The 23,848-nt window shown below is 42.5% G+C and overlaps 11 protein-coding genes across 11 annotated transcripts; 6 read left to right on the top strand and 5 right to left on the bottom strand.

Moving 5' to 3' along the window:
• Window positions 1-438: 438 nt before the first annotated feature.
• On the bottom strand, window positions 439-3,679 carry VTP21DRAFT_3637 (uncharacterized protein; the record flags this gene model as incomplete). Its single annotated transcript, XM_069393961.1, has 13 exons — window positions 439-947; window positions 1,025-1,332; window positions 1,394-1,669; window positions 1,738-1,951; window positions 2,016-2,111; window positions 2,174-2,357; window positions 2,424-2,517; window positions 2,578-2,643; window positions 2,735-2,813; window positions 2,881-3,032; window positions 3,090-3,166; window positions 3,243-3,318; window positions 3,387-3,679. 13 exons carry the CDS (start codon window positions 3,677-3,679, stop codon window positions 439-441), a joined length of 2,424 nt encoding a protein of 807 aa, XP_069249075.1.
• A 246-nt stretch (window positions 3,680-3,925) lies between these two features.
• VTP21DRAFT_3636 (uncharacterized protein) lies at window positions 3,926-5,177 on the bottom strand (the record flags this gene model as incomplete). Its single annotated transcript, XM_069393960.1, has 7 exons — window positions 3,926-4,132; window positions 4,192-4,278; window positions 4,344-4,415; window positions 4,489-4,608; window positions 4,671-4,729; window positions 4,805-4,845; window positions 4,906-5,177. The coding sequence occupies 7 exons, from the start codon at window positions 5,175-5,177 to the stop codon at window positions 3,926-3,928; spliced, it is 858 nt and encodes a 285-aa protein (XP_069249074.1).
• Window positions 5,178-5,320: 143 nt separating this feature from the next.
• On the top strand, window positions 5,321-9,643 carry VTP21DRAFT_3635 (uncharacterized protein; the record flags this gene model as incomplete). Its single annotated transcript, XM_069393959.1, has 20 exons — window positions 5,321-5,426; window positions 5,490-5,695; window positions 5,760-5,859; window positions 5,917-6,069; window positions 6,131-6,189; window positions 6,262-6,436; window positions 6,506-6,649; window positions 6,725-6,783; window positions 6,849-6,988; window positions 7,049-7,208; window positions 7,270-7,362; window positions 7,427-7,873; window positions 7,943-8,054; window positions 8,118-8,260; window positions 8,333-8,419; window positions 8,487-8,582; window positions 8,654-8,797; window positions 8,873-8,989; window positions 9,076-9,276; window positions 9,341-9,643. 20 exons carry the CDS (start codon window positions 5,321-5,323, stop codon window positions 9,641-9,643), a joined length of 3,045 nt encoding a protein of 1,014 aa, XP_069249073.1.
• A 535-nt stretch (window positions 9,644-10,178) lies between these two features.
• On the top strand, window positions 10,179-11,498 carry VTP21DRAFT_3634 (uncharacterized protein; the record flags this gene model as incomplete). The annotated part of the gene is made up of 5 exons (XM_069393958.1): window positions 10,179-10,983; window positions 11,055-11,143; window positions 11,202-11,247; window positions 11,312-11,386; window positions 11,449-11,498. The coding sequence occupies 5 exons, from the start codon at window positions 10,179-10,181 to the stop codon at window positions 11,496-11,498; spliced, it is 1,065 nt and encodes a 354-aa protein (XP_069249072.1).
• Window positions 11,499-11,919: 421 nt separating this feature from the next.
• VTP21DRAFT_3633 (uncharacterized protein) lies at window positions 11,920-12,452 on the top strand (the record flags this gene model as incomplete). Its single annotated transcript, XM_069393957.1, has 5 exons — window positions 11,920-11,922; window positions 11,996-12,029; window positions 12,117-12,162; window positions 12,225-12,348; window positions 12,408-12,452. 5 exons carry the CDS (start codon window positions 11,920-11,922, stop codon window positions 12,450-12,452), a joined length of 252 nt encoding a protein of 83 aa, XP_069249071.1.
• Window positions 12,453-12,774: 322 nt separating this feature from the next.
• On the bottom strand, window positions 12,775-13,047 carry VTP21DRAFT_3632 (uncharacterized protein; the record flags this gene model as incomplete). Its single annotated transcript, XM_069393956.1, has 1 exon — window positions 12,775-13,047. The coding sequence occupies one exon, from the start codon at window positions 13,045-13,047 to the stop codon at window positions 12,775-12,777; it is 273 nt and encodes a 90-aa protein (XP_069249070.1).
• A 124-nt stretch (window positions 13,048-13,171) lies between these two features.
• On the top strand, window positions 13,172-14,853 carry VTP21DRAFT_3631 (uncharacterized protein; the record flags this gene model as incomplete). Its single annotated transcript, XM_069393955.1, has 10 exons — window positions 13,172-13,240; window positions 13,303-13,356; window positions 13,420-13,514; window positions 13,586-13,895; window positions 13,969-14,092; window positions 14,155-14,197; window positions 14,256-14,327; window positions 14,401-14,410; window positions 14,469-14,561; window positions 14,623-14,853. 10 exons carry the CDS (start codon window positions 13,172-13,174, stop codon window positions 14,851-14,853), a joined length of 1,101 nt encoding a protein of 366 aa, XP_069249069.1.
• A 133-nt stretch (window positions 14,854-14,986) lies between these two features.
• VTP21DRAFT_3630 (uncharacterized protein) lies at window positions 14,987-16,865 on the bottom strand (the record flags this gene model as incomplete). The annotated part of the gene is made up of 9 exons (XM_069393954.1): window positions 14,987-15,094; window positions 15,154-15,393; window positions 15,463-15,573; window positions 15,641-15,734; window positions 15,815-15,927; window positions 16,001-16,092; window positions 16,166-16,657; window positions 16,731-16,778; window positions 16,847-16,865. 9 exons carry the CDS (start codon window positions 16,863-16,865, stop codon window positions 14,987-14,989), a joined length of 1,317 nt encoding a protein of 438 aa, XP_069249068.1.
• A 284-nt stretch (window positions 16,866-17,149) lies between these two features.
• Window positions 17,150-18,016, bottom strand: VTP21DRAFT_3629 (uncharacterized protein; the record flags this gene model as incomplete). The annotated part of the gene is made up of 6 exons (XM_069393952.1): window positions 17,150-17,268; window positions 17,332-17,389; window positions 17,466-17,474; window positions 17,542-17,616; window positions 17,678-17,827; window positions 17,894-18,016. The coding sequence occupies 6 exons, from the start codon at window positions 18,014-18,016 to the stop codon at window positions 17,150-17,152; spliced, it is 534 nt and encodes a 177-aa protein (XP_069249067.1).
• Window positions 18,017-18,206: 190 nt separating this feature from the next.
• Window positions 18,207-19,736, top strand: VTP21DRAFT_3628 (uncharacterized protein; the record flags this gene model as incomplete). The annotated part of the gene is made up of 6 exons (XM_069393951.1): window positions 18,207-18,282; window positions 18,348-18,607; window positions 18,665-18,893; window positions 18,955-19,274; window positions 19,338-19,615; window positions 19,700-19,736. The coding sequence occupies 6 exons, from the start codon at window positions 18,207-18,209 to the stop codon at window positions 19,734-19,736; spliced, it is 1,200 nt and encodes a 399-aa protein (XP_069249066.1).
• A 636-nt stretch (window positions 19,737-20,372) lies between these two features.
• Window positions 20,373-23,388, top strand: VTP21DRAFT_3627 (uncharacterized protein; the record flags this gene model as incomplete). The annotated part of the gene is made up of 8 exons (XM_069393950.1): window positions 20,373-20,601; window positions 20,664-20,969; window positions 21,046-21,786; window positions 21,858-22,031; window positions 22,099-22,195; window positions 22,259-22,473; window positions 22,539-22,612; window positions 22,705-23,388. The coding sequence occupies 8 exons, from the start codon at window positions 20,373-20,375 to the stop codon at window positions 23,386-23,388; spliced, it is 2,520 nt and encodes an 839-aa protein (XP_069249065.1).
• Window positions 23,389-23,848: the final 460 nt, after the last annotated feature.

The following is a 23,848-nucleotide window of genomic DNA, read 5'->3' as shown; positions in this document are numbered from 1 at the left end:
TTTGTAATATAACCCCATCGCTATAATAGAATATCAACCTATGCAATAAATAAGAAACATAGTCTTTTGTGTGCATGCCTCGCTCCTTGGGCTGAGCCTTCATCACGATGCTCTTCTTCCGTGAACCTCGCTCTTCTATTCACTCCGTTAATCTATTATATAACATTTACACTAGGAAGCAAGATATATTTTTTAAAAAAAAATGTATATAAAAGGAGAAAAAAAAAGCTCCTCCCATAAAACCATTTTAACCTTGAGGATTATCAAAGACGAAAAGGAAAGAAAAGACACACGAAAAAAAAAAACCGAGAGAAAAGAAAGGAAATAATAAAACACAAGGAATACGCGACACTACGGCAAGATTTTGGTTGGTAAAGCACATTTCCCCGCCTCTTATCGTGCTAAGAACGAAGAGGTATTACTGTATTTTATCCCCCCTTAATCCACGTCTTCCATGTCCGCCTCAGCTTGCTCCACTTCGAACTGGTCCCCAGCTTTCGCGTTCACCTCGGGACTAGCGCCCGCCTCTGCATCCTTTTTCTCATCCCCGGCCGGAGAAACTTCGGGCGCGGTGGGGGCAGTGGTTTCTGGCGCCCCTACCGGAAGCGTCTCGGGGAGGTTGTTGCAGTCGTAGTCCCATGTGCTCATCCATTTGGTGCGCTCGCACTGGGCTCTTGTCCAGGAGAGCCCGTAGGTGATGGGCGAGAACAGGCGGAACACCAGCACGGCTATCAGGACAATCGCGAGGGTGACGCCGAGGCGCTGGCGCGGGCTGAGGCGACGTACTGCCAAATCAAACCCGACGCAAAAGAGCAAGATGGCGAAGTACAGCGCGGGCAGATAATGATGTAGAAACAGCTGGCGCGCCATGAGATAGAAGGGGAAGTAGTGGAGGGACCAAGCCACGAACCAGAAGCCGGCGTTGGAGTCGTAGAATTCGCGCAGGCCTAAACAATAAAATTGCAGGTTAACTGCGTCAAAGATCGCAGGAGAGCAAAAAGCGCGGATCCACGCGATGTCATACCGCCGAAGTTGTTTTTGTACCCTCGTTTCTCAACAAGAGTCAGGACCCCCTTGATCATGGAGTAGGCAAGGACGGCCACCGTGGAGCACCACCAAACGAACGGGTTGCCCAGCAGGTAAACCTGCTGTTGATTTTTGCCCCAGAAGCTGATGCCTCGGCGCAGAACAGGCCACGAGGGAGGACGCGAGTCATAGGGATGCGAATCTGTGAGCCCTTTGTTTGTGTTCCACATCACCTTGTTGAGCTCGATGAATTTCTTGAAGAATCCGGGCTTCCGATAGTTGACCTTGGGAGCAGTCGGGGGGGGACTGGGGGGGGGGGGGGAGACGTTAGATCCATTGCGAGTCAAGCATGATCGAAAGAGAAGACTTACGCAGCGGGTGCTCGTTCGACTCAACAAACCAGACCGTGTTGGCATATTTGCCGCTCTTGATGCACGTCACCTCTTGCTGCTCAAAGCCCCAGTCGGGCAGCTTCACAGGGTGCGAGAAGAGGTGGCATCCCTGGTTCACGTGCACGAGGCGGAATTTGCTGTTGATCGTGCGCAACCGATCTTTTGCAGTGGGATCCGAAGAGTCGTGCTCCGTGATCTCCAGGCGCCAAAAGTCGTTCGAGTCGCCGTCAAAATTTGGAAAGCCATAACCACTATGGAGAGGAGGGTCAGTCATGTAAGTCTCCCAATCCACAAGGAGCCCTAGCGCTCAGTCACTTACCTGACTTCGTTTTGGTAGTCCACGTCTGTGATGGGGGGTCGCACGTCATGGCTATGCAGGCGCTTGTTCGTCATAATGTGCTCGAGCCTAACGATGTCTCCGTTCTTCACCCATTGCAGGTCGCTCTCATTATACGGTTTGGCAGGGGTGGTTTGGGGATGAATGACCCAGATATTATTTTCGTCTTTATGTGGGTAAAGAGTGATTTGTTGCTCTGTCAAGAAAAGAGGGGGAGTGAGTCAGGGTTTTTATATTGGAAAATGGACTTGTATAGCTACGTTTGCTGCCCCCTGGGTAGTTGTGCGAGTGGGAGTGCAAATAGCCTCCGTGCGTATTAAGATGCCGGATGTTCAATTTGGATCCGTAGGCAATGTCTATGCAGAATTCAAAGATGAGTGGGGTCTAGGGACGTGTTCCTCCGGTATAGGCAAATTACCAATAGGCTGGGGCTCCAAATGATGTCCCGCGAGTGTTTGCTGGAACTCGGAGCTCATAAAGCCATCTCCGTCGCCGCTGTTCGGTAGCACATGGAAATGAATGGCGAACATTAACATGTATACGATAATAGGGATAATGATTAGACATATGGCCCGTGCGATAAAATGTTTAATAAAAACGGGCTAAAAAGTAAAGAGCGTTAGGGGTATATCCGGCAATAAAGAAGGGCAGAGAATCTGTCACCATACCATTTCAATTTTCAGATCACCCCACAGTTCCCAGAGATTTTTAATGGTTGAAACACCGATAGTGGCGATGGTGAACAGCCCAACCCATTTACAACTAAAACAGATGAATGATTAAGGGGTGGAGGAGAAAAAAACAGATCTTTAGAAGGTCTACCTGGCGGTCAGCCCTAGCCCAACGCCAGTCATCGCAAGCCAGAACCACCATAACTTCGTAAATGGCCTAGAGCAAGGAATAGATTAATAAGAGTTCGATTTGGGAATAAAATTCAAACGTGGCTCACCGATGATGCTGGTTAAACCAATTCACCCACATTAGTATGGTTGCGCCGGTAAAGAATATTAATGGGGAATCCAAAAGAATGAGCCTGCTCTGGGTAGTGAGTGCATTTTCTTTTTATGAAATGATTCATTAGCATAAACGCGGTTGTGCAGCGACGATATACTGATAAATCCTTACCAAAGGTGACCAACAATGCGGCGAGCATCGCAGCGGCGGTGGAATGGCCCGAATATTTTATGGTCAGATATGCGATTGGTACTAAGGCAACGCCCATCACTGCCGGTAATAGGCGGATCGCAACATAGGGCACCTTGGGCTCCAGATAATCCCTAATAAAGCGATTTGTTACACGGGTCATTAGAAGTATTGTATAGGATTATAATTACAGTCCAATCTCCTTAAAGTCAAAGTTTCCATCAAAACCGGCAATTTTGGCTACAGCCGCAATGAGTAGCTTCGCGAGCTAATTCAACAGAGGTAAGTGAGGAGTTCAGGGCCTGCGACGAGCAAAAAAAAAAGGAGGCAGGCATATAACTCACCGGCGGATGAACATCCATGAAGAATCTTGCCTTGATATACTTTGACGCAAACCCGCCAAAATGCACTTCATCGAAGCTAGGATTGTAGAAAGAATATCATTACATACACCGATTCCTATGCACTAATCCGACAAAAAAATTTACACGACCGATTCTGGGTGACTGATCCAATAGAGTCTCACAAAGAGCGCAATGACCAGAATTCCGGCTATAATCTTCCATTGTTGGGCGTGGGTCGTCTTTTCTGATACGCGCATCTTGCCATATTTGCTCTCGCTGCGTTCTGTACTTGCTCCATTCAACCCCAGAAACCCGCTGGGGGTAGACCGCCGCTTCTCCTTGATGCTGTCGTCCTCATGCTGAATGGGATCCGAGACAGGATCAACAAGCGAGTACCCTGTCTTTCTGTACCGGATGTCGCCAAAAGCCGAGCTCATCTTCGCGGTAGAATTTCCTGGCACGTATTAATTAAAGCGATTCAGGGAAAGGCCGATGATTCGAGAGCAATACCAAAAGTGGCGATAGAGTTTGGAATAGCAATGGCGGTTTGAGTAATCATAAAGCAAAGGTAATTCTCCCCTTTATTATTCCTCGAATTCCAATTCGAAGATGAGGGCAATATGAGAACACAAGAGAAAAAGATTGGAACACGAAAAAAAGAAATTGCTGCGCCTTCTCTCCTTTTATGTGCCTTTTTTTGTATTGCGATCATGGAGGGCACGGGTCATCAGTCGCATACTCTGCAACTCCTGCTCCGTCGCAATTCCGTGCGCCGCCCATCGAATCCTGCACTCGTTGTCAACGAGAAACACGTACCCAAGGAGAGTGTTGGTCATTCCAAGAGCATCGCGTAATCGTTCGATATTCCCGTAGTGTATGATATAATTGGACTAGCAAAATAAAAATTTAACACTCTCTCACGTGAGTAGAAGTCCAGTGTGGCATTTACATGTCTATCTGTGGGGATGTTATGTCTAATGTTTGGGATTAATAGCCGTACAAGCATCGATTTAAGGGGATTCTCCTGTATATTTAGCTAAAGATGCGTTAGAGGGATTAGAATGTCTGCTCTTCTTATAGCTGAAATGATGCAGCGGCTACCTCGACCAGCTCGATGTTCTGTTTCCCCCTGAACTCCTTTACAAATGGTTCGATAAATGATTTGAGTTGATCCTAAATGAAGCGAAATGATATGCATTAATAGCTACAGCAGCGGCTTTTCTATAGACTTATTTTGAAATCTTACGCTTCCATGCTGGACGAAGCTAAACGCAACCAGTGACGTTTTTCCGCTTATTAAATCAACCAAGTTCGTCTGTCGCTTATCGAGAGAGGTTCCTTTGATGTTCGGCATATAGAGTGCTTTCTAAAAGGCGTTTTGACATCTTGTTAGAACATGTGAAGGATTCGCTTTGCTAATATAATTACCTCGGCGCGGATAAGTTTCGTCTGAGCTTCCCACATCTTGCCTCCATGTTTGCGAAGTTCTATAATATCGAATGACATTTAAAATAGTTCGCATATGGGTCGACCTGCCAAATCATGGGAAAGTCGAGATTCACCTGTTATATCCTTAAAATAGGATTCATCGAGTTTTTTCATTCTGGGAGATGGTATGCTGCATTAGTAAACCTCAAATCGTCTATTTCAAATAAAGACTCACAAATATTCCCGTGTTTCTAGGTTCTTCTCGCGTGTATATGGCTCTGTAATTCGACTTCGAACACGTTCAAATACTGACCGTTCGTCAACGCTTGGCTTTATAGGGACACCAAAACGGGGGGGAGGTTTTGGCTTTGCTGGTTCCTCTGGCGCTGGTGGTGCAGAAGAGAGTAGACGGGCATTAAAGGAAGGCTGTAGACGGTGAATTTTTGGCGATGTTTGGGACCGGATGGCCGACGGGAGGCTTGAGTAGCGATGCAACGATCTTGACATGGTTAATTCATTCTATTTCTTAACAATGCTGTTGTATATTTTCGAATTTATACAGAAAAGTAGTCACATCGCGTCTCTTGTTCCTCTCCTTCGCTCGCCCCCTACCAAGCTGGCCCTGCCAAGAATTCACCTAGAATTCAGTGATGTCCTCTCAACTTTTGCATAATGTACACAACAAAAAGCATATCTTACCCGTTTTGTTGCGTTCACGATGCTATCGTTCCCATGCATACAGTACAAAACCACAGGGTTGGTATCATTTCTTACATTTGAATCCACCGCCCACTCCCTTATTGTTTTCCTGATTAAAAGTCACAGTGAAGCCTGGAGACAACTTGCACGGTTTTCAGATTCATCAAGTGAGTCGAATCCCCGAGCTAGAATTGGATGTAATCCATTCACGACATGTTCGCACTGGTGCTGAGCATTTACATATTGCTCGCGATGACAAAAATAATGTTTTCGGCGTGGGATTCAAAACTCCCCCTAAGGATAACACCGGTCTACCCCATATTCTTGTGAGTGCCTTGATGCTTTGTTTTAAGCCCATTGCCCTCTATTTATGCACTTTCATAATATTAGGAGCACACTGTACTGTGTGGGAGCCGGAGATATCCAGTCCGAGATCCATTCTTCAAAATGCTTAACCGAAGTCTGTCCAATTTCATGAATGCATTCACTGGTGAGTAAAATATATTTCGTTCAAATTCATCTCTCTCCTAACCTGTTTCTCTTCCAGCTTTCGACTATACCTACTACCCATTTGCCACGACAAACCTTGCTGATTTCTCTAATCTACGCAATGTGTACATGGATGCTGTTTTCAACCCTCTATTGCATGAGCTAGATTTTATGCAGGAAGGCTGGAGACTGGAACATTCAAACCCACGGGGTATAGTCGAATCTCGAACTCTTATTTCATTTATAATTAATGCACTTTCATTTTTTTACAGACAAATTGTCCCCTATCACTTTTAAGGGGGTGGTTTATAATGAAATGAAAGGACAAATGGTATACTTGTCGATGCCAATATAGGCCCCTTAATTTGCTGACCGTTTACACTCTATCTCTATCATTCTCTAGTCCGACCCGAGTTATTTATTTTACATCCGCGCCCAGCAGCACATGTTCCCCGGGACTATCTACGCGAATTGTAGCGGCGGTGATCCTCAGTCCATCACTGACCTTACGCACCAGAATTTGGTCAATTTCCACCGTACCCACTACCATCCAAGCAATGCAAAGTTTTTCACCTATGGTGCATAGATTTACTCCATTGTTGAATTATGGCCTTGATATACAATCATGTTTTCTTAATTTTTTTTAGGAACTATTCCGCTTGAAGATCACTTGAATACCATCAACTTGAAAATCCAAGAGTTCGATCGAGCTGATATTCCTAAAGTTAATTCCTCAGTCCAACGCTTTACTTCACCCGTGAGCGTTAGTCTTCCATGCCCTCCCGACCCAGGTTTGATAGGCTAGATATATTTTCTCCTTTTAGCTGACTTTTTTTCATAATTTTTTTTTTGCTGTTGGCGAGTAGTCGCAAATCCGGAAAGGCAGGCGAAATACTCTATTTCGTACTTGACAAACGATGTGAAGGTATTTTCGGGATTGTTTGCCAGACTCCATTCCATTTTCTTATGAATATTCTTGTGATCCGGTAGGATGTTTTCGAAACATTCTCAATGCGCGTTCTCTCAAGCCTACTTCACAACGGGCATTCATCCCCCTTTTATAAGGCATTGATAGAAACGAATCTTGGATCTGATTTCTCCCCCAATACAGGATACGATGCATCAACAAAGTAAGCTTTTGCCTGTTATTTGAATTTTTCTAAGGTCGGTTTTGAATTTTGGCCCTTTAGTATTAGCTCTTTTTCCTTTGGGGTTCAAGGTGCAAAAGCTGAAGATATCCCAGCTATCGAGCAGGCCATTTATTCAACTCTTGAAAAGACCAGTCAAGAGGGATTTGACCCTAAACGAATTGAAGCTGCAATTCATCGAATGGAAATGGGTGTGAAACATGTAGGAAGAGTTTGTTTTCTTATCCAGCCATTATCTCTCTTATTTCTCCGCTCGTTTCTAGAAAACGGCCGATTTTGGGCTCTCTATCCTTCAAGGGGTCGCATCAGGATGGTTTAATGGCTCTAACCCGATCGAGTTGCTGGAAATCAACAAGGTATTTATATAATGACTTATACAAATCATGGCCAATTACTTGACACATATTGTGTTTCCTACAGAACATCAATAGGTTGCGAGGGGAAATCGAAAAAGGGGGGTATTTCGAATCGCTTATCAAGAAATACCTGATTGGTAATTCACATAGGCTCTCCTTCACGATGTTGCCCTCCGACACTTACTCGGCTCAGTTAGCCGAAGAGGAAAACAAGCGACTTAGCGCTAAACTTGCTAAACTAACCGAGAACGACAAAGGTGACATCTACCAGAAGGGCATTAAACTCCTGGAAAACCAGGAGAAGAAGGAGGACCTGAATTGTCTGCCGACCCTCCAGTTGAATGACATTTCTAAAAAGACAGAACGCTTCGCTCTAGAGCACGCGGGCATAGAAGACACCCCAGTCCAATGGAGGACGACCTCGACTAATGGGTTGACATACTTCCGTACTATCAATACCATCAGTGATTTACCTGCCGAACTGAAAATGTATTTGCCTTTGTTTTGCGATGTGAGTACTCTATTTTTCAGTCTATTCAATAGATGGCACATTTCACGTTTCGATTCCCATATCCTCTAGGCCCTCACGTCGCTTGGCACTAAAGACCGCTCTATGGCGGAAATAGACGATGATATTCGGCTTTATACTGGAGGGATTCGTGCATCCACTTTCTTGTCGACAAATCACTCCGGTAGCTACTAGGGAACCAATTCCTCCACCCTCTCAAGTGCTAATGTAAAACTTTTGTAATTAGATCTCGACCAGGTTGAAGAAGGAATCGTGTTGACTTCAAACTGTTTAGACCGGAATATCGACAAAATGTACGAGTTGACGGAAACTTTAATCCACCAGACCAACTTTGAAAATGTGGAGCGCCTTCGCACTCTGATCCTCGGGGTGACTAGTTATTCTCATCTCCCTTTCTCAAACCTCTGTCTAATGTTTTTTTTTTTCTTATCTTTAATCTAGACTGCTTCGAATCTTGCAACTTCCATTGCTGACTCGGGACATTTGTTTGCGCGCACTTACGCCTCTTCGACCCTGACACCTGGAATGGTCCGTTTCCTTATTTCTATATTTGCTATTGAATGCAAACTGATGATGATATTTTAAATGGTTGTAGCATACGGCTGAACTTTTCAATGGTATGACGCAAGTTGAATTTATGAACAGGTTGGCAGCAATGGACGACCTTAGCGAAGTGGTAGAAAAATTGAAGGTGAGTATTGAGGTTTCAAAATCGATGCTTATTCGCTTATTTGATGTCTCTGCTTTTTCTATCTATTACAGACGATTGCCACTCTGGTATTGAAGCGTCACGCCCTTCGAGTGGCCATCACCTGTGGAGAGGAAAGCATCTCTGCTAATGAACAAGGGCTGTCCAAATTTGTTCGTAGTCTTCCTGAGGGTGGTATTGCTGCGAACACAAATGAGGTAAGTTGTGGGGAGATGTTGCTTGTGTTTGTCATCTTTGTTCTTGACTGCTTTGGCTCACTCTTCTTGGCGCAGACTAAATTCACTCCTCATTTCGGTAAATCCGTGTTCCCTATGCCATTTTCAGTCAACTACACATCGAAATGCTTCCGCGCTGTACCATATACACACGCAGACGGAGCTAAGCTCCAGGTACACTTTCCCGTTACATTATCCTTGGGGAGAAATCTGTACACAATTTGCTTATCTATTTTAATTTTTGGTACCAAACTCTCCAGGTCCTGGCCTCTCTCATGACACAGCACTTCTTGCATAAAGAAATACGCGAGAAGAATGGTGCCTATGGCGGCGGGGCTCGTTACGCTGGGCTGAATGGACTGTTCTCTTTCTACTCCTACAGAGACCCGCAGAACTTGGCTACACTTGAGACCTTCTCTCGTGCTATTGATTGGATTCAACGAAATAAGTTCAGCGAACAGGTTTGTCCACGTGCTTTGACTCACCTTCCCAAACCTCCCAATAATTATACCTTGAATGTAATAGGAGTTGACGGAAGCCAAACTCTCTATCTTCCAGAGCGTGGACGCCCCTCAGAGTGTGTCCGAGGAGGGTATGTTCAGCTTCGCGGATGGCGTGTCGGACGAAATGCGCCAGCGTCGTCGAGAAGCCCTATTAAGCGTGACGGAGGATGATGTTAAGGAGGCTGCCGGGCGGTATCTAGGCCTGCAAGAACTCGAGGGGAACCATGCTGTAGCAGTGATTGGGGAACAGGATCAACAAATGGATGAGGAGGGTGGATGGAAGGTACGACGGCTCGAATCCATCAATACGATTTACTCAGAATAAACTAGTGTTGAATTTCTCTTGTTTTGCTATTTTCTCCTATTTTGGAAAGTTCCTCCTTGTCAACCATCTCAATTAAATACACCGCCCACGATTGGCCGGTTCATTTGATGCTGTTGGTGCGAATTGGGATCCCCAAGAACCCGGTTACACAGCACACCCTCACAGAGGAGGCACCTTTCGCGGCCAAATTCATATTCCAAAATGCTTGAAATTTGTTCAGTGCATTAAATCTCAAGTGATGCTTATTCCAGAGATAGGTTCCGAGTTTCTTCACACAAGCGGGTGAGAACTCAGCAAACCGGACATATAAGTCCTACTCCAAAGGCCGCTCTGCGTTCCAGCTTTTGTTTTTCCACCTCAATACTTTAATTGCGTCTTCTGTCGACTTCGCGCTCCTCCCTTTCCCTTCATTTCCTCTCCCTTCCTCTCCACTGAAGTTGGCTGGTTCAGCTCAGTTTGCCTTCTCCCGATTCACTGTCGCCTCTCTAAGAATCCTTTTCCCCTCGAATACCTTATTAATCTCGAGCGTGCAAATATGTTCAAAGTAGTCTCCTATTCATTTTTCGTTACGACCTTCTTGCTTGGCATCCTTTCGCCCGGTGCGATGGGAGAGAACAGAACCTCGACGATTGCTGCCCCACTGAATGATCAAGGCATGCTTGAGAGTGAAGGCTTTCTCCCCTGGCAGGGAGATGATCTTAATGAATTCCTGCAGAACGCCGCCGCGGACTTGGAGAAGCGCGACGGCGAGGATACGTATCACATCTATATCTACAAGGGCAGCCGCTTCCTGCATCAGTTCGACTTCACTCCCAAGAAACGGGCGCCGGCCGCCAATCGCGTCGTGAAAAACGATCAGACCGCCACTAACACTAAAGGCAGCACTGTTACGAGCCCGAAAAAGAGCCCTTCCCCGATTACACCCCCCGTGAGTAATCGTAAAAACGGGACGGGGAACAAGCGTCCCAATACTGGAAATAAGCGTCCTAATTCTGGAAACAAGCGTCCTAATACTGGTAACAAGCGTCCCAACTCTGGAAATAAGCGCCCCAATAACGGGAATCAGCGCCCAATTCCCAGTCGGCCCCCTGTGAACAACAACGGTAGCGGCAGTAATTTAAACAATGGCAATGGAAGCAGCAACAACAATAACAATGGCAACATTAATAACAATAACAATAGCGGTGCAAACAATAGTCTGAAAGACGTTGTCCTCAATACTCATAATAACTTCCGTGCCCGCCATGGTTCCGCAGCTCTCACCTGGAGTGATCGTGCGGCATCTTTTGCCCAGAATTGGGCCAACCGCTGCGTGTTTGAACATAGCAGAAGTGGTTTTGGTAAGTGAAAGAAAAACATTTATGAGCCCTCTCTTTGCTTTGGTTTTTCTGACAAGTATTTTGACTATTAGGCGAAAACTTGGCCCTTGGACATTCTAGCATGGGCGCCGCTATCAACTCCTGGTATAATGAAGTTAGCCAGTATCGCTTCGATCGACCTGTAAATATTATCTATATCCTTCACTTCATAACTGCAATGTTTAATACATTTTCTTTAGGGGTTTTCCGCTGCCACGGGCCACTTTACGCAAATTGTATGGAAAGGTAATATACCAAGATGTGTTCCTCTGCTTCTACAAAGTGCCGAAAACTGATGCACTTCCTCTAGGTACGAGGCAAGTTGGATGCGCAGAAGCTAATTGTCGCGGCCGTAAGATGTATGTCTGTGAATATGAGCCTGCAGGTATATGGGACTTCTTCTATAAATTTGGAAAGTTTGTTACTTTACGCCTTTTGCTCATCTAGGAAACGTTATCTCTCGATTCCCGCAGAATGTGTTTCCAGCACGTCAGTAATCGAATGTGCCACTTTCTTTATGATATATTGAAAGGGAAATAATAAATGCAGACTCTTATAAAGATACTCGCTATGTTTTCTATTACAAAAATATTTAAAACTATGACGCACAAGTAGAGCTTGAAGTGCTAAGTATCAAAGCACAAACAGAGGCGTAAAGGGACTTTGATGAAATGATTCTCATTTAATTAAAGCTATTAGCGAAAGCAAAATTATTCTCAAATCCACCCTAGTTCCACTCGATTGCTCTTCAGTATTATATTACTTTATTTACTCTGATTAGCACGATCCAAACAGAATGGGGGGTTCCAATAGCAGTCACAAATAGAGCACTGTAAATCATTTTAAAATCAGTATTGACAGTACAGTTTTCTATTTTTTTTTTAAATCTACTTGTGAGTTACTGAAGCAACGAGCATTATGGTAAATACCGATGAGATTTGTGTTGATCTATTGTAGCAGCCTGCTAACAGGTTATTTGTTCCAACATTTTTAGGATCGATTTAATATTAACAGCCAATTGGAGCATCGTAAGTTAATCGTCAAAATATCTAATGATATTGTCATTATACATTCTTTTGGATATGCCCGCTTAATTGTATTGTTTTAACATATAGTGCAATCAAAATACGTCGGCACTGGGCATTCTGACACGACAAAATTGTAAGCATCTATAGCTACTTCCACTCTCAAGTATTTCTCTAATTTCAAGTTTTATTTGCTAGTGAATGGGCGCTCAATCAACAACGCGATACTTATGCCTCATATGTCGGCCATCATCACCTTATATCCTACTTTTCAGTTGCTGAAAATGAGAGTATTGGAAGGATGAAGTTCAATATGATCGAGGTAAATTCAATGTGGGTTTTAAGAAGTTTGACACTAATTTAATAATTTATGCTCATTAGAAAATGGTACAACCTTGTGGTAAACCCCCGGCACAGAATGAATGATGTTTCATTAGAAGACTATTAATTATGTACTTCGTGTGTATTTTCTAAATTTGCTCAATTTCTTATTCTTTTTGCTTATATTTTGAAATACCATTCAAAGAAATTTAATAATTGATTTTTGATTAAAAAATGATGGTGGGGACATCGCTCGAATATACATAGAAAATATATAGGAATATGTAGGAATCCATTCGGTAGAAAATAAAACTAGATTAATGTGGGAAAAATCCTTTAGGCTCTATTTAATCTCTATAATACATGAATGCTCTTGCTTATGATTATATAGAAGCCTCCAAGGTAGCAGTTTGTCCCTAATATACTGTTAAGCATTTGAATTTTTTTCTTTGGATGACGCCCTTTGAGACATGAGCTCGATCACTCTCCCTCTAAGTTTTTGATCTTTTGCTTCCATCTCTTTTCGTTGCTCAGCATAATCGAGATTGTACCACAGCACTTGCAAACCAAGCATGACACCAGTTGAGAGCACTGCGATCTTAGCGAGCGGCCTTCCGAACTGCTTCCAGAAGCCCATGTGCCGCGATCCAGTCGAGTATCCCCTCGCGTTCACAATTAGACCGCGATTCATAGTTGTCATAACGAGTAAGGTTGTGACGTGTCGAAATTTTCTTATGACTGCTCATGCAAAATTTTTGACAGCTTCTTCGTTGATTTTTATAAATTTTTTTTAATACTCCTATTCCGCTCTTTACCAGTACCAAATGCCATCGATCGAGGAGAGCGACTGTTTCCTTAATCCCGTTCTAAATAGTGCTTTCTTCATTAACAGGGTACCCCTACCATCTCATTGTTCCATCAAGATGAGTACTGAACAGTTTTTTATTTTAATCAGAATAGCAAACATGTGTCCATACCACAAGAAGGGGTAGAAAAAGCTGCGAGGCTTGTAAGTAATTTAGGGATAATTGCCCGTTTCCAATCAGTAATGCTTATTCATTTCAATATTAAGATTTACCGAAACATGAAGGCACGGAAATACTCAACCGCAATATGGAAACAGCATCCTCTCAACCCAAAAGTTGCCGATAAGTCGGCAGTAGAGTGGTGAATACAATATTCACCTCTTTTCCTATTTCTATTTCCTGTTGATGCCTCCCCCTTTTCCCTCTTGATAGGATATTCCTTGTGGATTTACTCAATTTTTCATTCTGGTCCGATATTGATACAGTTGACTCGTCTGCCCCGCATCCTGACCGTTATGCAGTAACCTTTGAAGGCACGAGCTACACTGGTTATTGGTCTCTTTGTGCAGCGGTTAATCGGGCTCTAAAGGAAGGTATCCCTATAACTTCCCCTACATTTTATGGGAGAGAGGCAACAGATGACTTGTTGCGTCATGTGTTTCGTTCCGATACAAAGGAGGCCATGCCTTTGCTAGAGGAGCGAATTGCTGTCCTACGTGAGGCCGGAAATATATTATGTGAGGTAGAGTTTTTAATTCTTCGTACTCAAGTATTTGCGTTTTTTTTAAAAAATGGAAACATAATTCCCTTTCCAGAATTTCGAGGGACAATTTTTGAAATGTATTGAGCAAGCAAACAAATCTGCATTGAAGTTGCTTGAACTAATCGTGCAGAACTTCCCTTGCTTCCGAGATGAACATTGCTATATGGGAAGAACGGGTAAGCACTTATGTGAGTTGAACTTCGACTCCATTCTGATTGAAATATACTTTTATAAATAGTGAAATTTTATAAACGAGCGCAAATTTTAATTGCAGATATATGGTACACTTGAAATTTCCATCTATTATTTTATGGACTATGAATAACCTCTCAATTTTAGGGCTTGTTTCGAGGAGAAAGACTACGGGGAATTCCATGACATAGGTCAGCTCACAATGTTCGCTGATTATAGGTATTATTTACTTTTTCTATTCCACTTTTTTTAATCCTTCTACTCATACATTTAACCATTCATATGTTCATAGAGTCCCTCAGGTTAATTGTGAATTATCAAAGCATTTTTGCGCATTCTAAAACTATAGATTTTGTATAGGCCCTCTACCATATGGGTGCGCTACAATATAGTAACCATTTATTGAATATACTTCACAATCATATACCCCTGCCACTTGGTTCAACAGAGGAGGTAATAGTGATAATGGATGTATTTTTCTGGAGTTTCAAAACTAAGCTGGTAGGCATGTTAGATCGAAATACGAGGAAACTCCATCTGGGTCGTCGAGCTAATTCGGAGAAAAATCCTCACGAAAATCCGTCGGGATATGGCAAGAGCCAAAATGAGATCAGGCAAGCGTAGGCGATTCCCCCGCTTCAAGGTCAACTCCATCCTTCTAGACTTTTATATATGGGATTATGCGAAGGAGACGCAGAGTATAGAGAAAATTCCTTGTCACCGTACTCGTTCAATATTTTATTGAGTTGTTTTATTTGGTTTATTTGATTTTATTTGATTTGAAATCTACACAAACGTATTGTAATTTTCCTTTGAGATGTTCCTTGTTTTTTAATTAGAATTAAAAGTAGAGTTTATTTTTCTCTAAGTGAAAACCATTACTCGATTCGGTCTTCTATTCCTCGCCTTATGATCTCTTCATCCCGCATATCCTTCTCTAGTTTCTCCATGAGATCACTCAATCCAGTTTGAAGCTCTGATAACACCTATTGGAACAAGAATTAGCAAGGGCAAGCCAAAAAAAAACATAATATGCCGTATTTGCCTTTGTCATATTCTCGAGTTGTTCTTCATCCACTCCACCGTATACGTTTTCAACACCGTTTGTTAAGCGACGAGATTCCTTTAACATCTGCAGCTGAGCCCACAGTTCATTTACCCGTCCACGGAACTGAGGAGGTTTGCGAAGTTGTAGCTGGAGATTTTCGAGGCGGACTCGTAGAGCTTCTTCGTCAGGTCGAATTGAATGACCCTTGTTGCGCAAGATTTGGACTTTCTTAATGAGCTATAGGTGAAGCAATGTTGATTATCAAGGTATTGTTGGCCGTTATTTTTTTTTTGCTTGAATATATACCTGTAATACTCGATGTGCTAAGTCCATATGTTTCCGTTTTTGCTCCTCGAGTTTTACCGAGGTGTCGAGATGATGTTTTTGGCGTAATTTATCGAGTTTCTCGGCAATTTCCTGTCCATTATGCGGGAGTTCAATAGTCTATAATATAAGTTCCCCTCTCATATCTTAGAGGCCTCACCTTTAGCTTCATTTGATGGACGAGAGTTTGCTTCTCTTGTAGCTCAATTCTCTTTTTTACTGCTTCAAAGCCGACCGCAAGCGTAGGCACCATACTATGTATATAATATTGTGATTTATCAATGTATCAATGCACCATTGCATGTTTTTTGTCTCCAACATAAGATGCATTTACCATGAAGGATTTGGGTTGTTTTGTTGTGCTTGTTGCCAAAGCATTTCATCCTCACCTGGACTCCGGCCGTATAAATGGACTTCGCTGGGGTGCACTAAATTATAGAAATAATGCTATAAAATGTCAAATATTAGATGATTAGCACCTAAAGTATTTGGAGGTGTTTTGAGATAAACGATCGCATACTCTAAATTGGCAATTCGGGCTAGCAGGATCCCAACTGCTTTTGATATATTCAATCATATCCCATACTGACGGCTGCGGGGGCTGCTGTGTGACTAAGGGGTGAAAAGTGGAAGAGGTGTACATTTAAAACGTTCAATAGTTAGTTCAAACTCTAGCCAAAGTTACCTATTAATGAGGTCTGTTGTTGGGGTTGTGTTTGAGTGCTTCCGAGGAGACTGCTGCCTAGGCTAGGTGCAGACAAAGTATTTCCAAATAGACCTGTTTGACCGGCTCCTGTTGTCGCCGGTTTTGCACCAAAGTTTATTCCAGTCGAAGTGGCAGGAGTTTGACCAAACCCAAATCCCGTCCCACCGGCTGTGCTAGTTGCGCCAAATCCGGTCGTAGCAGTTGAAGCAGGTGTTGTACCGAAAGTGAATCCGCCTGGCTTTTGCTGTTGTTGTTGCTGCTGAGATTGATTTCCAAATAGACCTCCCGTTGGAGCTGGTGTTAACAGACTTGAGGGAGCTGTGGATGTAGATGACGCGCCGCCAAATAGTGATGGTGCAGGTGTAGATCCAAACGAAAACCCACTAGTTGATTGCTGTGGTTGTTGTGGTTGTGAGGCAGCGGCTCCAAAAGCAAAGCTCGGGGTTGCTGTAGAGGTTTGGCCGAAGCCACCTATTTTGATGCAAAGCATTTAGCGAAAAATTCAATTGAGATTGGAGCCGTACGATCGCGAAAATCTACTCACCAAATCCTGTTCCCGTTGATTGCTGGCCAAAGGGGGTAGAGGATTGGCCTAGGACGTAGAAAGCAATTTTTTAATATCGATTGCACGTCTAGAACTACGAATTAACACATAGTTACCGAATGTAAAGCTGGACATTATTACTAGTGAAGTTGATCATATTGGACTTCCAAAGACATAAAAATATTAAGTGAAAATTGATGACGTAGTCATTTAAAGACGGACAACACAAAAAAATATTAAACTAATAAGCAAAAAGTGGCAAAACGAAAGTGGAAAATACTGAAAGAAACACAAGCAAAATAAATAAAAAGCTACTAACAAAGAAGTATACATTGTATAACCGTAAAATGCCAGATGCCTAAAAAACGAAGGCTTTCTTTTGGAATTACTGTGATTCCAATTGTTATTGTAGGGCCAAATCATGCAGTCCCGTCGGTGCCATCTGGAAGTTTAGGGTTCTCTTGGTTAATATCTTGGTGAGATTGCTGTTGTCCATTTTGTTCCCTATTCTCCTGCTCTTGAGCTTTCTGCAATTGTTCTGAGTAAATATCAAAGTTAATATGAAGTTAAAATTGAGCAATAGAAAGCAGTTGCCATTTACCAATTTCTTCTTTTTTCAAAAATCGTCCACCTGGGCCTCTGGGCCTTCTCATAGCATGCTTATGTCTCGATTCATGCTGAAGAATAAAGTGAGTGAGAAGCAAAGAGAAAAGGTTAAGTAAATCGAACGCTTACCAAGTAGGGCTATGCAAAAATAAAAGGAAGTTAAACCGATAATTACTATGTTAATAAGTGAAAGGATCTAGCTTACCTTTCGGGTTTTTGACATCTTGTTCTGTTCTTCTAGACGTGCTCTAGCTGCTCTTCGCTTGAGAATTCTGTGATACTATTACAACAAGATCATTAGTCAATTGTTGGCACACATGTTTCTCTGCTAGACAATTTACCTGTTTTGCATTGACGTAAAGAGGCTCTTCTTCGGCCACTTCATTCGATACAGGCATACGATAGAGTGGATTCATGACCATATTCGGAAACTGGGCGTAGCCTAGTCTACTAGGATCGTAGGCTGCTTGATCGGCGGGCTTGTTTGGATCCTGGGTGCGAAAATCAATAAATTAAGCTCTCAGAGAAAAAAGTGCGGGGAAAAAAAAAGGGATTACTTGTAGCTGTCCTGGAATGGCCGCTCCATTGACACTAATGTGCGGCTGGTGAACATTTCCAGCGGCGTATTCCTGACCAAAGTGTGCCGGGGCTAAGTGTTGGTGTGCGTTGGGATCTTGCATTTTTACTTTCCGATTAATGACGAGAGTAAATCGTTAGTAGCGAGAAAAGAGAAAGAAACGTCACAGTTATCTGCCCCTGCTGATTGGTCCTAATCTCCCCGGTGTGGATTTCATAACAAAGGATTAAGAAAAAAAATAGAAACCTAATCCTCCTCAACCCAACAATCCTGCTCTGACAGATCTTCATTTAATGGAGGTTAGAATTGGCAACAAGTACAGGCTTTTAAACAAGGTCGGATCAGGTTCATTTGGAGACATTTACCTTGGTAAATTAATCGATTTTTCTCATGATGATTCAATAACTCAATGTTTCTGGAATTTTATCCGTTAGGAGTGAACATCATCAATGGAGAAGAGGTAGCCATTAAGCTGGAATCAGTCAAGTCAAAACATCCCCAGCTGGAATATGAGACAAAAGTGTACAAGATTCTTGCTGGTGGCATCGGCATTCCTTTTGTTCGCTGGTATGGCACTGAGGGTGACTATAACTGCATGGTGCTAGATCTACTTGGCCCCTCTTTGGAGGACTTATTTAGCTTTTGTGGCCGTAAATTCTCACTTAAAACAGTGCTCCTTTTGGCAGATCAACTGGTATACTCGACTAATACTGGATTATTGTTCCGAGTACTCATTTTTCTCATTTATTAGATTTCAAGAATCGAATATATCCACTCGAAGAACTTTCTGCACCGCGACATCAAGCCTGATAATTTTCTTATGGGAATTGGCAAACGGGGCAACCAAGTAAATGTCATTGATTTTGGGCTTGCAAAGCGCTACCGTGATCCGAAAACCCACCTTCATATTCCATATCGCGAGAACAAAAACTTAACAGGAACTGCCCGCTATGCCAGTATAAATACCCATTTAGGAGTTGGTACGTAGGTCAGCAATTTGATACAACTTATTGATTCTAACATCAAACCTTGTATTTTTAGAACAATCACGGCGCGATGATTTGGAGTCTCTCGGGTATGTTCTGATGTACTTCTTGCGAGGATCGCTCCCCTGGCAGGGTCTCAAGGCTGCAACAAAGAAACAAAAGTATGATCGAATCATGGAAAAGAAAATGACCACCCCTACAGAAGTTCTGTGTCGTGGTTTCCCAAAGGAGTTCGCTGTTTATCTGAATTACACACGCTCCCTAAGATTCGATGACAAGCCCGACTATAGCTATCTGCGGCGACTCTTTCGTGATCTATTTGTACGAGAAGGATTTCAGTATGACTATGTATTTGACTGGTCGGTGATGAAATTAGTAAGCTATAGGTTCATTTGAATTCGCTTTGAAACCACATGCCTAACTCTGCTGTCGGTTTAGGACAAAGACGCTAGTAAATCTTCCCAATCGACTACTTTACCCGGAATTGAGCACAACGAAGAACAGCCAGAAGGAGGGGGCGACACGAAAGATAAACGCAGCCTTTCCCGTTTAGCTAACGCACCTAGTAATGTACATCTTCCTTCTGATCAACCCACCACCTCCTCTTTCCGTCCGAAAGTAAGTCGAGCACCCCATGCAGGTGCTGTTGTATCCTCTCTACCCAGACACAAGACTGCCGGTATTCCGGATCTAAGACCAATGAATTCAGACCGAGTGTAAACAAATACTTTAGTCTAACTGAGTTACAATGTGCCCTTATATCTATTCCTTCTCTCCTTTTTCTCTTTCGTTATTTACAGCCTTCGAAGCCAAACCAAGCCAAAGATGAACGGGTGAGCAGATGATACCTTGGTTATGGTACATGTCCCTTCTCGACCTTTTATAAACTATTCCTTTTGATTTTACTGTTACAACCTATTATTTTGAGCATCTTATTTTATAATGGCCTTAACCACCAACTTCTCTCTACATTTTATCTTTCTCCTCCCCTGAAATTAAAATTCTAATTGGAATTTTCAATTTTATGTTTCTTGCTAGCTGTCAATATTTTTCTCTTTTTTGCTCAAATGTTTTATTTTCCGTAAAATAAATACGATCCCACAGCTTTATTTTTCTTTCTACTTTAATCGAATAACACATCCTATTTCTTGATATTTCTACCTGATTTCCTGACTGGATCGCACTACGGTTCTAACGTAGAAATTCTTCACTAGGCTGTGTGACAATCTTAAGAAATTTATCTAAAATCGTTGAGAACAAATTCATTTTTACCGACTCCCTTCTCTCATTCCATATATTTCCCACAAGATTACGATTACCACATCACATTTTAGCTACGCCTTTCTTTGTATAATAAGTTGCAAGATTTTCTCGGTACTATTGATACTCTTAGCTTTACTTATATTTTCTAGTTTTGCTTTTCCTTTTTTTCATTTACTTGAGCCCAATTAGGGGCCATTCTGTTTCCTTTAAATGCCAAATCACAGTGTCGCAGCGAAAACCCTAAATGACGAAGAGGAGAAGGCCAAGGATGACTCTGACAAATATAGCGAAGTGCCCGTAGCTTCAGATGAAGAAAAGATCGAAAAGGGAGTACAATGGGAGGTTTTTCATGAAACAACTGAATGGAATGAAGCGGATGAAGAAAACACACCCCCTTCAACAAATGGCATGGTTGCAGACAAACAATACGAGGCCGATGGTAATGAATAAATTGTATTATTTATTTACTTTAGTTTATTCTAAAAGATTTTAGGATTTTAGAAAATAGTCTAGATGAAGAAACGAGTGAAGAGATGGTCGATACAGAGTTGGATGAGTTACATTTCGATCCCCATGATGCTCATGTTGATCTAGATGCGCTGGAGAAGAAGGCATGCATTCAAGCAACAAAGGATGTGTTCACCAGTCCTCAGCGCGTCGCTTATGTAGCACTTTGCTATGTTACCTGTCTTGAGCTCGTGTTTCAATCTGAAGGAAATTATGCTAGTTATGCACGAATGAGTGCTGACAAATGGCATCGTAACCTAATGCGTAAGCTCTATGCTCACATGGAGCTCAATGAAGCTGGTATATATTCAATAGTTTCTTTACGTATATATGTTATACAAATATCTTTCATTTAACCTGATGTAACAACTTCTAGAGCAACGCATGATCGAGCAACTCTCCAAGCACCAGGTCACCCCTAGAGATTTAGTTCAGAATTTTATCTCGAAGGGAGAGACTACTACCCTTGCTGTTGATGTGCTTAATGATGTAGTTTCTCAAGAGAAAACTGAGGTAAATAATAAGAAAAGCGATGAGAAAGTACGCGAGGTCGCCACATCAGATCAGGACGAGATACCCTTAAATGACACGGAAACATTACCTGGGGTTAATAAAACTGAAGGAGAGGAGAATAAGAGTGAAAATGTGTTGGTAGCCACCAAACCAAAAGAACCCACAGATGAGCCTGCCACTGTTCAAGAACTTTGCACTTCTCCACGCCCATCCAGCTCTACGTCATCCTCAAGTATATCTGCTTTGAACGAAGAATATCCTCCCTCCTCTGTTACCTCATCATCCGCGACCTCCAATGCTAAAATTTCTCTTGCTCCCCTTATTGTTGACCTACGCTGGACAGTTTTGTGCGATCTCTTTCTACTCTGTGTATCGGATTCTGCCTATGATGCACGCTCTCGAGTGCTTATTTCCCGTATTGGGCATTATCTTGGGCTTGATTTCTATGAGATTCAGGCCTTTGAGCATCGTATCATGGATCAGCTACAGCTGGATGATGTTGGAGAACCCGAAGGTGGGGATATGGGGAATAATACTGAGATGCAAGGACGCAATAAACAAAATTTTAAACGCCGTGTCGTGATGGTTGGATTAGCTACTGTTGGTAAGCAAAATAGTCTAATCGGATATGGTGCCTGTTTTTTTTTTAATTTATTTATTTTTCGTGCACTCTAGGAGGTGGTTTGGTACTTGGATTATCTGCAGGGTTACTAGCGCCTGTTATTGGTGCCGGTTTGGGTGCGGTTTTGGGTACAGTTGGCATCTCCGGAACATCGGCTTTTCTTGGAGGTACCAGTGGTGTAGCCTTGATTACATCAGGAGCTGCTTTGGCTGGAAGTGGGATAGCAAGTATGTCAGCTTTTGATGGAGCTTTTCTTTCTTTTTTGATTTTTATTTTTTGTACATTTTTTTCTAGGTCGTAAAATGGCTCGAAGAACTAAGGGAGTGGATACCTTTGATTTCCTTACTGTACGGGATAATCATCGTGCAAATGCAATCATTACAATTGCTGGGTATATATTTCATACATTCTGCACCGGATTTGAGTGCCAGCTTATTAACGGTGTATTATATAGATGGGTTGCGAAAGAAGATGATTTTATCCGACCATTCTCTACCATTGATCCTGTGCTAGGAGACCACTTCTCTATTTCATGGGAACCAGAGATGCTGATAAAGCTTGGAAGTTTATTCAGTATGCTTGTGTCCGAGCTTCTCTCCAATGCCGTCCAGCAGGCGCTTAGACATACCATGATGGGTGCTTTAGTCAGTGCACTGGCATTTCCTTTAGGTAATTAGTGTTGCTAAAAATGAGAGTTGTATTAAAGCTCAATTTTTGCGCCTATTCAATCATAGCACTTACAAAACTCGGCTATCTCATCGATAATCCCTGGAATAATGCATTGGATCGCGCAAGAATTGCTGGACTGGTACAACTAGATTTGGTCCTTATACATACAACGCCATGAATTAACGCCATTTATTTGAATGATCTACTTTGTCATTATTTTTCCCGTGATAGATTCTTGCAGACTCGCTATTAAACAGAAATCTCGGCTCTCGTCCAATCACACTTATCGGATATTCACTTGGAGCTCGAGTTATTTTCTTTGCGCTTCTCGAACTGGCGCGCGTCAATGCGTTCGGCATTGTCGAAGATGTATATTTGTTCGGAGCTCCTTTGTCTGCGACAAAAGACCAGTGGAGGCAGTGTACGACTGTGGTAGCGGGCCGTTTCGTGAACGGATACGTGCGCAATGATTGGGTCCTAGGTTTTCTTTTTCGCGCAAGTACCAGCGGTCTAAACTCGGTGGCCGGTATCCGGCCTATTGCTGGAGTAACTCGAATATCAAACATTGATTGTACGGATCTCGTCAAGGGACATTTACACTATCGGATCTGTATGCCCAAACTTTTGCAACGCGCTGGAATTCGCGTCACGTCAGAAACTATTCCAACTCCTAATACCCATTTATGGACGAGCGTTCTCGGCAGGCGACGAGACAAAGACGAGGATGATGATTCTATTAACGCGAGAGTAGAGCGCGAAATGCAAAAAATCCGCGATGACCTCGAAGCACAGGGAGTGGAGGTTCGAGAAATTGAATCGACTTTACCTCCTTTGGTCTTGGAGGTCGATGAACCTCAGCCGCTTCCCGAGAAGCCTACTCTTGCACCCCCTCCTGCTGCACGCTTCTTCTCATAACACGCATTTAGCTTTATCTGAACATACTCTTTAAATTTTTTTTGGTGACTAGCTCTACCACTTGCTTTGTTTTGATTGCTTGCTTTTTTTTGCTGTTTTGAAATTTAGATAGGAAAAAAAATCCTGATTTATATATTCTTTTTATATCGTGTTGTTTTTTTCCTCCTTTTTATGCTTTTGTAAAGTTAGTTTTTTTTATTATTTTTTTTTCGCTTTTTTCGCTAATAGATATAAGATAGCAATTATTTTAACACAATTTTTCAGTTTTGCAAAGGATGATGGGTTTTATCGCCCCCAAAATAAGGGATGTATATAAATTTAATGCTTACTTCTCTCCGGATTTCGCTCATGTAAAAAAGTATATTCCAAAGTTCACTTCTTATACATAAATTTGTATCTGTAGCCAGAAATTCAAAAAGTAACAAAAAACCCAAAAAGAAAAAAAAATCAACAAGGAAAC

The sequence above is a fragment of the Calcarisporiella thermophila genome (assembly GCF_041956535.1).
Source record: "Calcarisporiella thermophila strain CBS 279.70 unplaced genomic scaffold VTP21scaffold_18, whole genome shotgun sequence".
NCBI classification, from domain to species: Eukaryota; Fungi; Calcarisporiellomycota; class Calcarisporiellomycetes; order Calcarisporiellales; family Calcarisporiellaceae; genus Calcarisporiella; species Calcarisporiella thermophila.
This window is presented reverse-complemented; position numbering and strand designations above follow the sequence as displayed.